Genomic DNA, 12230 nt, shown 5'->3' on the forward strand with positions numbered 1-12230 from the left:
CAAAATTTGATTTCCAAAGCTAAAACTTTAACTTATTCCAAAATTAATTATACGCTAAATATTAATTATATATATAAAAAATATTTAGATATCGATAATTTTTTAATTTTAAAATAATATTTAATTTAGTTAATATAATGATTAATTATTTTTTTCTAAAATTAATTTTTATTATAGTAATTATTAAGATTGTTTTGGTTGATTGATAATTTGGTCTATAGTTAAAATCTATACATGAAAAAGTAAAATGTCTAAAATTTCTTGAAAATGTTTGAATGAGTTTTTTGGCAAACAGTTTTAAGATATTAATTTTAGTTAGTATAAGTCTTATCGGAATAAAATAAGATTTTTAAGAAAAGACTTATACTAACTAAAATTACTTTATTTAAAAAATATGTCAAATTTTTTTACTTATTAATTTATGTATAAGTTGATTTTATGTGATGAAAAATTTATTTTATTTTACTTTATTGGTATACCTTAATGGTTTATTTATTTCCTGTACATAAAACAAAAGATAGAAAAGAGTAAAAGAAAATTTTAAAAATAAGACAAACTTTGATGTATAACTTTCTAAAAAAATTTAAGATTAATTATATTACAAATATTAATAAAATATCTAAAATATAATTTATTATATTTAAAAATATAATCGCTTATAGATTTTATTAACATTTACATTTATAATTAACTAGACGATAAATATAACTAATTAAGTTTAAATATAAAATAATAAAATATTTTTTTATTTATTATATAATTAATAATTAATAATTAAAATAAAAATAAATTAAATGAAATAATTTAAGTTTTGAGATTTTGTGAAGTAAATTATTTTCATATTCAAAAATTAGTTTTATAAGAATTACAAATTCATTTCAAATAATTTTTTTATATTTTAATTTTTAAATTGATATATAAAGAAAGTTTTATTATTAATTTTTAAATTAATTTTGATTTCATAAAATAATTAGTACATAACTAATTATCCTTCACTTTTTTTATTCTTTTTTATTAAATTTTCATTAAGAATATTTTGACAATTCATTACATTATTTAATTTATTTATTTTATCACTTTACTTAAACTTTTCACTTATATTTTATTTTTCAAATATTTTTTCTTCTTCTATTTGCTTTTGACTCCCTCTAGAATCAAAGCAAAACCTACGTAATGGGCAAAATAGATATATTACTGTAACGGGATGGAGGGAATCATTCATAGGAGCGTGTCTTAGAAAAAGCACTTATCCACCAATTCTCACATGCATGCACGTGCCTCCTTTTCCTTACAACATGTCTTCTAATATAAAAAAAAAAAGTGATTATTTCCTTTTAAAATTTATGTTTTCAAGAAGTTTATCCATCAAGTATAAATATTTTTAAATAAAATGTCTTCACATTTAGCCCCTTGTAAAATTAATTATTCTTTATTGTCAATTTAATAAACATTTATTAATGCTGTATAAAATATTATCTAAAACATTGAATTACACTTCTAAAAGATATTAAAAATATAATGCTTAAGGTTTTACATTTAAGGCGTTAATTAGTAAAACCTTTACAATTTTCATCACTTAATATATCTTGTAATTGACAAAATTATAGTCACCGTTAGTTATTACTACTGGAGGGAAAAAACCTGAACTATGAGGATTAGTTTAAATTTATTGTCTTGGGGGAAATTCTATTATAAAAGGGTTTAGAAAAATAAATTCAAAAGGGAAGGTTATGTTTAACTTTAATTGCATTTCTTTTATGTTGGTACTTTAGTGATTGTACACATTTTTGTCTCAACTTTTTTGCTCTTTTAATTTATTTATTAATTTAACGTGGAATATTTAATGAAAACATTAATGTGACAATGATATACTGTTGTGTTCGCGTATTTACGCTAAATATTAATGTTCTACTGTATTGCATTGTCATAATCAACATTTCTATTTAACGTTACAATTAAATTAATAGATGAACTATACTTATAAATTATTAAATTACTAAAAAAATAGGAGACTATATTTATTGTGAAGTTTCATTTTTATCTTTTTATTCTCTTATTTACCTTCATTCTTTAAATCTTCTTTATGTTGAGAGTTTTCTGGTTTAAGTCAAAAGTTTTTCAATAGTGAATAATTTGAGGTAAAGGAAATTAATTTAGATGATTCTAGTGGATGGATTTAAACTATAGTCTTTTTGTTATGAAAAATTTTAGGAGGAAAAATTTTCTAGTACAAGTTTGAAGTTCATTTGTTGTAAAATAAAATGGGGATATTCACCACTTTTGAGGCATGAGTTGTCCATATAAGAGATAAGATACCATATTCAATAGAAAAGTTAAAGACTTAGTGTTTGTGGATCTTTTTTCTTTATATGTCACTCAACATTATCATTTATATTTAATGTGAGATTTTCAATTCATACTTTGATTCCTAATAGTCTCCCTCTTAAGTGTGAGTTGAATTTTCTCATGAGTTTCCACCACAACAGACTCTCAAGTGTGAATAGGATTTTACCATAGGTTTCTACCACAACAGTATCACAATAGACGTAGTTGTCTCTGTTTGAGTCTGACACCAAGCTAACCATTGGATCTAATACCATTATTAGGATTTGTTAGGAAAATAGACCAAGGAGATTCACCACTTCTGACATATATGAGTTGCCCATATAAGAGACCCGACATCACCTTCAACACAAAACCTCAAGACTTAGTGTTTATGAGTCTTTTTTATCTATATGTCACTCAACATTCTCATTTCTATTCAATATGAGACTTTGAACTCATAATTAGATTCCTAACAACTAGAATTCATAACTACTCAAGTGGATGTTTTGTTTAAGTCACTTTGAGTGTTTATTATGATACCCTCGGAAAATTCTAAAATGTTTTAGCAAAAGTTTCTTTTGAGTTACTTCAATGAGTGTTTCATATGATACATTACTTGACAAATTTAAAGCGAATGTTTTATTTGAGTCACTCTAGTGAGTGTTTCATTTGATATTCTCACTTAGCAAATTTTGAAGCACTTTAATGAAAGTTTTGTTTAAGTCACTTTAGTGAGTGTTTTGTTGATATCCTTGCTTAGTGAATTCTTAAGTGCTTTGATGAAAGTTCATTTAATACCCTTGTTAAGCGAAAGTATTTTTGCTCTAGCAAATATATTTCTGATGTCCACATCTTATTAGTTTTTCTTAGCTTTTCAAATATGAATATTATGTAAATATATGTTATATGCAAAAATCATTGAATTGTATGTTGGAACAATTTACCGCTTTAATTAAATTGAAGTGTAATATATACATGTAATGTGAATGTAAATAACATGTTTATGTATGACATGCAAGAGATGCGAGGTCACAAGTTTGAGACAATTTTGCGAACCATAAATGAATGTATGTATTAAGCAACTATATTGTAATAGAGATCTCTAATAATTTTGCTAATAGTCTAAGTCATACAAATTAAAATATCAGGTAGTGAAAAAAGTAAATGAGAGTATTATACATTTAAAAATGTCATGAGTTTTTTAATTTTTGGATATCTTAAATTTATCCTAACTCATGTAGTAAAATAAATTAGATGTTAGCCATTAGTAGAAAAATACTTAATACCAATATTTTGAAAAACATCACTATTCTATTATTAAGATGAAAAAAGTTATAATTGTAATGTCTTGATAATTTTTGTTGATAGCTTACTTTTATATTTATTATTTATATGATCATATGCTTTTAAATATATTATGTACAAGATTAAATTTATATACAAACTCTAAAGTTACATATAAAATGGACTAGAACTTAAGTTAACATTGTTTTTTTTAATCATGCAGATGAATATATAAATAAGTTCATTATTTTGAATGTTTTAACTTTATTCTTTAGGTTGGATGTTAGATTTTTGATAAAAAAAGTTTGATTGTTACAATAAAAAAATTAAAAAATATTGACTTTGTGATTTATTTTAACTACACATTGATCCGATTTACCGTTTTCTTTTTCAAGTAATCTTTATGGTACAATTTTAAAACTGAGGTTTTGAAAATCTAGCTAAACACATCCCTTCATCAATAACTGTATATCTCTGCTCATGTTATTTTAAAAAAATAGTAAATGTCATTAATGCTTTCAAATACTATTTAAAGTATTTAAATAATATTAAATATGTATAATATTAGATATAGAAAGTATTTACTGTAGTACATATATAAAATAGTTATAATATTAAATATAGAAATATTTAATACTTACATGATTTAGAAGCAATTTGTAATATTTAATAAAAATGTTTAGGTTTTACCTTTGAGGTATATGAATGGAAGCCTTACAAATTTTATGACTAAATACTATTTGACAAGGTTGATTTTTTTTAATAAAGATGGACATCAAATAGCTTATTTTATAATTTTTTTACTTATAACCTAAAAACTACTTTAGTAAGCTTTTATTTTTTAATTAATTTATTTATTTTCATTATTATATTTATATTTTAATGTATTTTTTATTATATTTATTTCTTTTACCTATTATTAATTAAAGAAAAAAACATATTCAATTTAAATAAGTGAAAGGCCACAACGTGTTGTGTTAATTGAAAAATGAATCGAAGTGGCAAAGGCGGAATCACACTTTTAATTTCATTAAAAAATAAATCAAAGACACTTGTATGTGACACTGAATTCAAATATTTGAAGTAAAATATCAAATTTAAAATTTAGAAATAAAAATTAATTAAAAAATAGATTTATTAAATGTGATTGATGTTGTGTATGGTGAAAATGGAAGAAGCTCTTTCAATTTTGTTAATAAATAATTTGTAAGAGTCATATTAGAAACAAATAAAAAAGGAAAGGAGCGGTTAAATTTGGGAATGAGAAATGAGGGTAACGGCTATAAGATTAGTAGCCGTTGATGCGAGAGAAAATCTGACGGTTGAGGTTGAAGATAGAATTGACCGTTGGAAGAGAGTGTGTGTTGTATAAATAAAACATAGTCGTTGAACAAAGGTTTATTTCACAAAGGAACAAAGAAACATACCAACACACTGTTTCATACGTTCGTCGTAGAAGAAAAAGAGAGAAAGTTGCTACAGAGACAGTGCTTGAATCCGCGGTGGCGCTAACTGACGTAGAAGCCGGAGGAGAGGTGCGGAACGGTGGTCTTCAGGGGTTTCTGTCGTCGCTGCTCTCCACTCTCGGCGGTGTTTTTGGCTCAACTTTTCAAGAAACGCAACAAAACGTTGTTATGGCTTCCATAGCGGAACAACCCATCAATGGTTTTTTTTTGTCCTTTTGTTCTTTTTGTTCTTTTCTTGCTGCCAACATGATATACGTTTGAATGTTTCTTTGTTTTTTTTCTTGCACTTGGGGTCTTTTTTAAGATTTGTTGGGATAAAGTTTGGATATGTATTCTGCGCTTTATTTTCTGTCTCTTTCGTTTCTGAAATTGTAGTTTTTGTGTGTGGTTTAAGGTGAGGTTCGCGAGAACAAGCAGAAGAATATGGGTGGTGAAGGAAGAAACAGAAGGGTTCTTCAGGATATTGGGAATCTTGTGGCCAAACAAGGCCATGGTGGTATTAATGTGTCTAAACCTGTTACAAGGTATTTTCCTTACAATTTTTTTGATAAATCAATCTTTTTAATATAGTGTGTATTTTGTTTCCCAGTCTAAATCTGCTCATTTTTAACTAGGAACTTTCGTTCTCAATTGTTGGCCAACGCACAAGAGAAGAACAAGGTTGCACTTCTCTTTCCGTTGTTTTTCTTTGACTTTTTAGTTTTTACCTTTCTGAATAAACAGAAATCAGTTAAGAATTTTTTTCTTATATAATGGATGCGTCTCTAAATCTGTGAGTGAATCTTGTATAGAAGTCAAGCACTGAAGTGGAGAATGCTGCGGTGGTAGTAAAGGCGAAGGCAGCTCAGAAGCCTAAAGAGGAACCTGAAGTGATAGTGATTAGCGATGATGATGAATCGGAGGAACAGGATAAGCAATATGTTGTTAAGGGAAACAAGACAAGGGACAAAGATGCCAAGGCTTTTAGTTCAGTCCTCTCTGCTCGAAGCAAGGTGGTCTCCTTGTTCCTTTATCTTTCTTTCACTTTTTGGAATGTGGTTTGTTCCTTTTCACTGTTGTCTGTGTTCTAACAACACAACGTGTCAACCTCAGGCTGCTTGTGGACTTCCAAGGGAATTGGTAGTGAACATTGATGCAACTGACACGGACAATGAATTGGCAGCAGCGGAGTATATTGATGATATCTATGAATTTTACAAAAATACTGAGGTAATGTTTTATGGTTTTTCTTTGTTTATCTCCCCATCTTCCCTCATGTGTTGTTATAACAATATATCTGATTCTGATGAAGCAGAAAGATGGCTGTGTGCATGACTATATGGATTCACAACCAGATATTAACGCCAAGATGAGATCAATCCTTGTGGACTGGTTGATAGAAGTGCATAGAAAATTTGAGCTCATGCCAGAAACTCTCTATTTGACCCTGAACATCATTGATCGGTTCATGTCTGTGAAGGCCGTGGCTAGAAGGGAACTTCAGCTTGTTGGCATCAGCTCTATGCTGCTGGCCTCAAAATATGAGGAGTTATGGGCACCAGAGGTGGATTTCTATACCCTTGTATGATCATGGATCATGTTTTGAGAAAAAAATGTGGTTACTTATGGTGTGTTTCCGATGTATGCATGCAGGTTAATGACTTTGTGTGCATATCAGACAATGCTTATGTAAGTGAACAAGTGCTGTTGATGGAGAAAACAATCCTTAGGAAGCTTGAGTGGTACTTAACAGTTCCCACACCCTATGTCTTCTTGGTTAGGTACATCAAAGCCTCCACTCCATCTGATAAAGAGGTATATTCCTTCGTAGTTGGATGTTGTTAAACTCATTATTTAATTTTAGAATGCCGAAATGAATGTGCCTAATTTTCATCAATGTAGATGGAATGTATGGTGTTTTTCCTTGCTGAACTTGGTATGATGCACTATCCTACGGTAGTCTCGCACTGCCCTTCTTTGATTGCTGCTTCTGCTGTACTTGTGGCTCGATACACTCTTCAAAGGACTCCTTTCTGGACAAGCACCTTGAAGCACTACACAGGCTACTCTGAGGAGCAACTAAGGTTAGTATTTGGATCACCAAATCTAATATTTGGACATATTTAAACATGCAACTGGGTATTTTTTTAACAGTACTGAAGTGACTTCTGTTTATTTTTGGTGCCAGGGATTGCGCCAAAAACCTAGTCAACCTGCATGCCACTGCTCCAGAAAGTAAGCTTAGGGCAGTTTACAAGAAATTCAGTAGCTCAGATTGCTGCTCTGTTGCCCTTCGTTCTCCAGCAAAGCACTTGACAACACTGTCTTAACATTCTAGTTATATATAGAGGGTTCTTTAGTGGGTTTGGGAGATCATGGCTGTTATGATCATAGCTTTATTCATTGATATTTTTTTAGTGTCATATTGGTTTATATGTTTTAAAGTGAGACAAAAGTTTGCTTTTGAGTGCTAGGAAATTGGTTAAGGCCTCGAGCAAAGTTTGATGATGTTTTGTATAGCAGACTTTTGCTGCTACTATAATGAATATATGGAGTGAGTTTTGTCAATTAAACTCTCATTTTCATTGATGCGCATGCCCCATAAATGTGTATTTGAATAAGATAACAGGTGTTCAGAAATGAAATGATAGCATGATTAATTCAGAATATTATTTCATCTCGCATCCATCATTAGTTTTAATAAGTATTCAGAATATACATATAATGCAGCTACTGTTGCTAAAAATATTCAACAAGTGAAACAAATTCTCAGATAATATGCAAATTCTCAGAGTCATATAAAAAAGTTTGGTCCATTTAGTTTCTTCCTTTTTTTTTATTTTTTTTATTTTTTTTTTGAGTCTCTCCTCCCTTCATTTGCTGCTGCTGCAAGACTTTCTCTTTCAGTGATTATTAGCACGATAAAATTTTATATTCGATTTAGAATATTGCTTGATAAAACTAAAAATGATTTTGCCTAAAATTATTAAGTGAATAATATTTTATTTAATAGCAAACATTAGTGTGTAAAAGATGTTATTATTTATTACATATTTTATTCAAGTACATAATAAATATTAGGTAATTTAGTAAATATAATTTTCTAAATGATATTAAAATGACTTGTGTGATTAAAAATGGTGTTCATCTCTTGATTTACTTATTAGCCAAAACACTCTCAGATTAAACTAGTAAGGTAAGAAAACAAAAACATAGTAGGATGAATATTCTCGAGTATAATTACAAACATTTTTAACGTTTATATTATTTTTTACACTTTAGGATTTCTCATAAACCCTGAACAAATAAATTAAAGTATGTGCTAAGTATTTTGTTCCTGCCATTTTCTTTTTATGTTAGATATTAGGTATATGTACACATATTTTAATATGTTAGAAACTAAGCTTTTTTCATTGTTTCATATAAATATTTCAAAACAAAATAATAAAATCAAAAGCATATACATAATAATAATTATTAAACGTACATTCTGTTAATTGCTATTTATTTTATCATTTTAGAATAAATAATAACTATTAACGTACATTCTGTTAATTGCTATTTTTTTTTATCATTTTAGAAGACATCATATTATTTAGTGTCTCTACTAAAGACCAAAGACAAAAATACAAAAAAAAAGAAAAGAATGTTATCTGCATTGTACCTCAAATAATTTATTGATCACGTCACCATTTTCTCGAAATCCTCACTTTTTTGCCATTTCCTTTTGTTTTGTGAATTTCAGTTCACTCCTTTTGTCACTACACGCTTCCCCGTTGACCATTTTTTCTCACTCACTTAAAACCATTTTCATCATCGGATACCATCCCCCTCAGTTCCTCTTCCATTTCCATCTTCTTACCCTATCAGAATAAGCATGGCTCCAAGCCAACAACTATAGAGAGCTGAGGCCAACACTGAGTTCACGGGAACTTCTGACCACAACAAGGAGCTGTTTTGATACCAATTTGTTTCAATGTCAGAATCCAGTGGACTTTACAAAAGACTAAATTGAACAAGCTACAAAATTTATGGTTTTTGTTAACTACAACAGGAGTAAAACAATTTCGTGTAAGCTAGAGTAAATTTGTTAATCATAAATGGCATATGGGACTTGAATTAATCCTTTTGGGATTTGGGTAGGGGAAATGATACTCTTTGATGGAGTTCCTGTTGTTGCATGTCTATCTTCTCTTCCTGAGAGGGGTTGGGAATAGTAGTTTCTTCATCCTCTGTTTCTTCAGGTTCAGACCCTTGACTTGGAATTCCAAACATGTAGTTCGGACTGATTAACGTGTCCTGATCAGGTGGAAGCGGGATACCAGGTCCAGCTACAGTCTTTGGCAATGGTATCTTGTTGCGGTTTTGAGCCAACTCCAGAAGCACCTGCCAGCTCGAAGTAAAAAAACAGATGATCAAGCGACAAATACTTCACGACACCGTAACTTTATAGATAATTTTGATTTATGCAATAAATCCTGTCCCACTGAAAGGCAATCTCAGAGCCATAATTCCCAAACAACTGTGACTTCTGCAAGCTAGTAATGAAACTGCAATATATGTGATTTCTTTCGTAGTCCAGTATGATTATTTAAAAAACAAATTAATTGTTTACAATTGTGCAGCAGAGGTCATAGTACCATGTTTTTTTCTGATGAATGTAGTACCATGTTTTTTTCTGATGAATGTAGTACCATCATTGTCACACCTGCAAATGAACTCTTAAATCCATCCTCCAAATAATACTCTCTGCCCCATTCAGGATGTTCAGTTTGAAAGAGGTTCCTCCATGAAACATATCTCCTAATATTAGAAATTTAATACTAGAAACTAACAGAATAGAACAACTTTCTCCTTATGGGTTTTACTTAAGTTGAAGTAAATAAACATGCCAACAGCTCTCATATTAGCGTGACACTTGCAATACATTTTTGGTTTTTAACTACAAATAAGGCAGAAAATAGAAGCATTGGGGAGAAGGAGTGCCAGCATTTTCTATCAGAAAAATCACAACCAGCCTAATTCAACAATAAAAAATATAATGTGTAATTTTTCCTTCTGTATTGGACGTGAAATATATAAAATGTAACCATTGGATAAGGACATTGAAAAATAAAAAGTAACTAATATTACCTCGCGAGGAGGTGGTTGTGAGAAACTGAAGTTAAGCTTGGATTGAATAGCAAGCTTAACATCATCACAGTCAATTTCGGACTTGCCTGCATGCTCTGAATACACTTGGGCATCCGTTAACACATCAACTATATAGCGATACCATAACTCAAGAATCGTGTGTATAACAGGAGGTTCGTAGTCCCCCACGCCCATTGATTTCAACAAAGACTTCACAATCTTTGCATCCCTTGGCATAGCCGACTCTTCATCTTTATCTGCCATGCCTGTCCACTGCACCCAAAAACAACATTTTTTTATTATTTTAAACAAAATGGGTAATTGTATCTTACGTTAATAAATTTCAACGGTGTTGAAAAATCCAATCTCTGATACAGAGGTTTAGTAGATAGAGAAAAATGTAAAAAAAATGGCATAGTGGTGAATCGGGCTAAACTTGATTGATGATCCTAATTACAAAGCTTTAACTCACCTGTTTACCTATCACAGGCTCTGTATTGTTAAGGTTTGGCCTAACTAACTTGTCTATGGTCACTAAGTTTATCAGCCCAAGTAGGCCAAATAAGCATAAGTACACCAAGGCCTATCATCAAAAGGCCAGCAAGCCTAACAACCTAAATGAGAAATTATTAGGTGGCTTAGGATATCTAACTAATTTTTACACTACGCATAATTGATTGTTATTACTTCTTTCGACATTCTTAGGACAACTTCACTGGAAGCAACTAACACTATATAATGTAAAATATGATGCCACATTATTTTTAAGCAACTCATACTCAAATTTGCTCTAATTGAAGAAATTTTTAAGAAACTCTAACTCATTATTTTATAGTTTTTAATCTCTCCCACTCCTTATTTTATACTCTCTTTATTTGCTCTCCCTTTCTCTTGGCCAAAATATTATTTCCTTATTGATAAGCAACAATTTCTTAATGAAATAACTGCAAACTATCTTTATGCAACTTGAGTGTCAACACATATTCCTCCAACGGAAAGTTACTTCAAACAACTAGTACTTTATTCAAACAACTACATAATGCTTCAAGTAACTGGTACTTTACTCAAACACCTGAGTAAACATCTGATGGAGATGCTTGTACAAGTTCTTCTTTTACTTTAAGTAGGTCCTCTTCATCATTTTTAAAACTTTCTTACAAGTTTTGATCCAATCCAAATGTCTTATAAAACCTACATACACTTTATAACTTTTTATTTACAATTCAGTTTTTTAAAACTTAAAAACTAATTTAATCATTAGGTTCGCATTGAAAGTGTTTTTGAGATCCCAAATCATAAATTTAAAATCATTTTCATGTTATATCGTTGTGTTTCAATGGAGATTTACTCAAATTTAAGATCCAATAATGCTCTAATAATTTCTTCAATCCAACTATATCTTCCTACATTATATTAACCTAATTCACAAGCAAAAAACAACTACATTGCAACTTTAGTGCGATTTAATCATGAAAGGAATGACATAATCTGGCTAATTACATCAAATATAATAATTGCAAAGCAGATTCCGGGTCTGAATGTGAATAATCAATCGCCATGAAAATTTCTCATATATCATTCATTAGGAGACAATATATGTGCATATAATATAGCCAAGACCAGGACAGAACAAGTAGTGAAAATTCATGGTTTGCATTGATAAAGATATTCACAAATAAAAATGGAATTATACACACTCATGAAATTCTCAACACTTTCACAGCGGAGAAAAGGAAAGGGATAAGGAACTCACCGAGAAGCTGCAATGCCGCTCGCCGTGCCGGAATCGGAAGCTTCTCTGCTCAAAAGTGAAAAACTGACGTTAGATATATTTCTGAACTCTGAATATAGGGTTTGCATCTAAAAATTAAATGATTAAAGAGAATGAAATGTTTTTTTTTTATTATTAACAATAAATATTTTATTACACTAATAAATAAATATAATAAATTAGACTTTTCAAGATTAAGTAAATTAAAGAGAGAAGAGCACTTAATCATCCTAAATATTATTCCTTTTATAATTGTAAACTTTAAATTTTCA

At 29.7% G+C, this 12230-nt stretch overlaps 2 protein-coding genes across 2 annotated transcripts; one reads left to right on the forward strand and one right to left on the reverse strand.

Moving 5' to 3' along the window:
• Positions 1-5012: 5012 nt before the first annotated feature.
• CYCB1;4 (Cyclin B1;4) lies at positions 5013-7627 on the forward strand. Its single transcript, XM_068632190.1, has 9 exons — positions 5013-5274; positions 5470-5599; positions 5690-5735; positions 5867-6067; positions 6168-6284; positions 6370-6618; positions 6708-6869; positions 6957-7138; positions 7243-7627. The coding sequence occupies exons 1-9, from the start codon at positions 5244-5246 to the stop codon at positions 7382-7384; spliced, it is 1260 nt and encodes a 419-aa protein (XP_068488291.1). The 5' UTR covers positions 5013-5243; the 3' UTR covers positions 7385-7627.
• Positions 7628-8987: 1360 nt separating this feature from the next.
• On the reverse strand, positions 8988-12028 carry LOC137824343 (transcription initiation factor TFIID subunit 9). The gene is made up of 3 exons (XM_068629958.2): positions 11941-12028; positions 10188-10460; positions 8988-9440 (listed from the first exon to the last, which is right to left on the reverse strand). The coding sequence occupies exons 2-3, from the start codon at positions 10449-10451 to the stop codon at positions 9174-9176; spliced, it is 531 nt and encodes a 176-aa protein (XP_068486059.1). The 5' UTR covers positions 10452-10460; positions 11941-12028; the 3' UTR covers positions 8988-9173.
• Positions 12029-12230: the final 202 nt, after the last annotated feature.

This window comes from Phaseolus vulgaris, chromosome 8 (assembly GCF_051622355.1).
Source record: "Phaseolus vulgaris cultivar YP4 chromosome 8, ASM5162235v1, whole genome shotgun sequence".
In the NCBI taxonomy this organism is placed as follows: domain Eukaryota; kingdom Viridiplantae; phylum Streptophyta; class Magnoliopsida; order Fabales; family Fabaceae; genus Phaseolus; species Phaseolus vulgaris.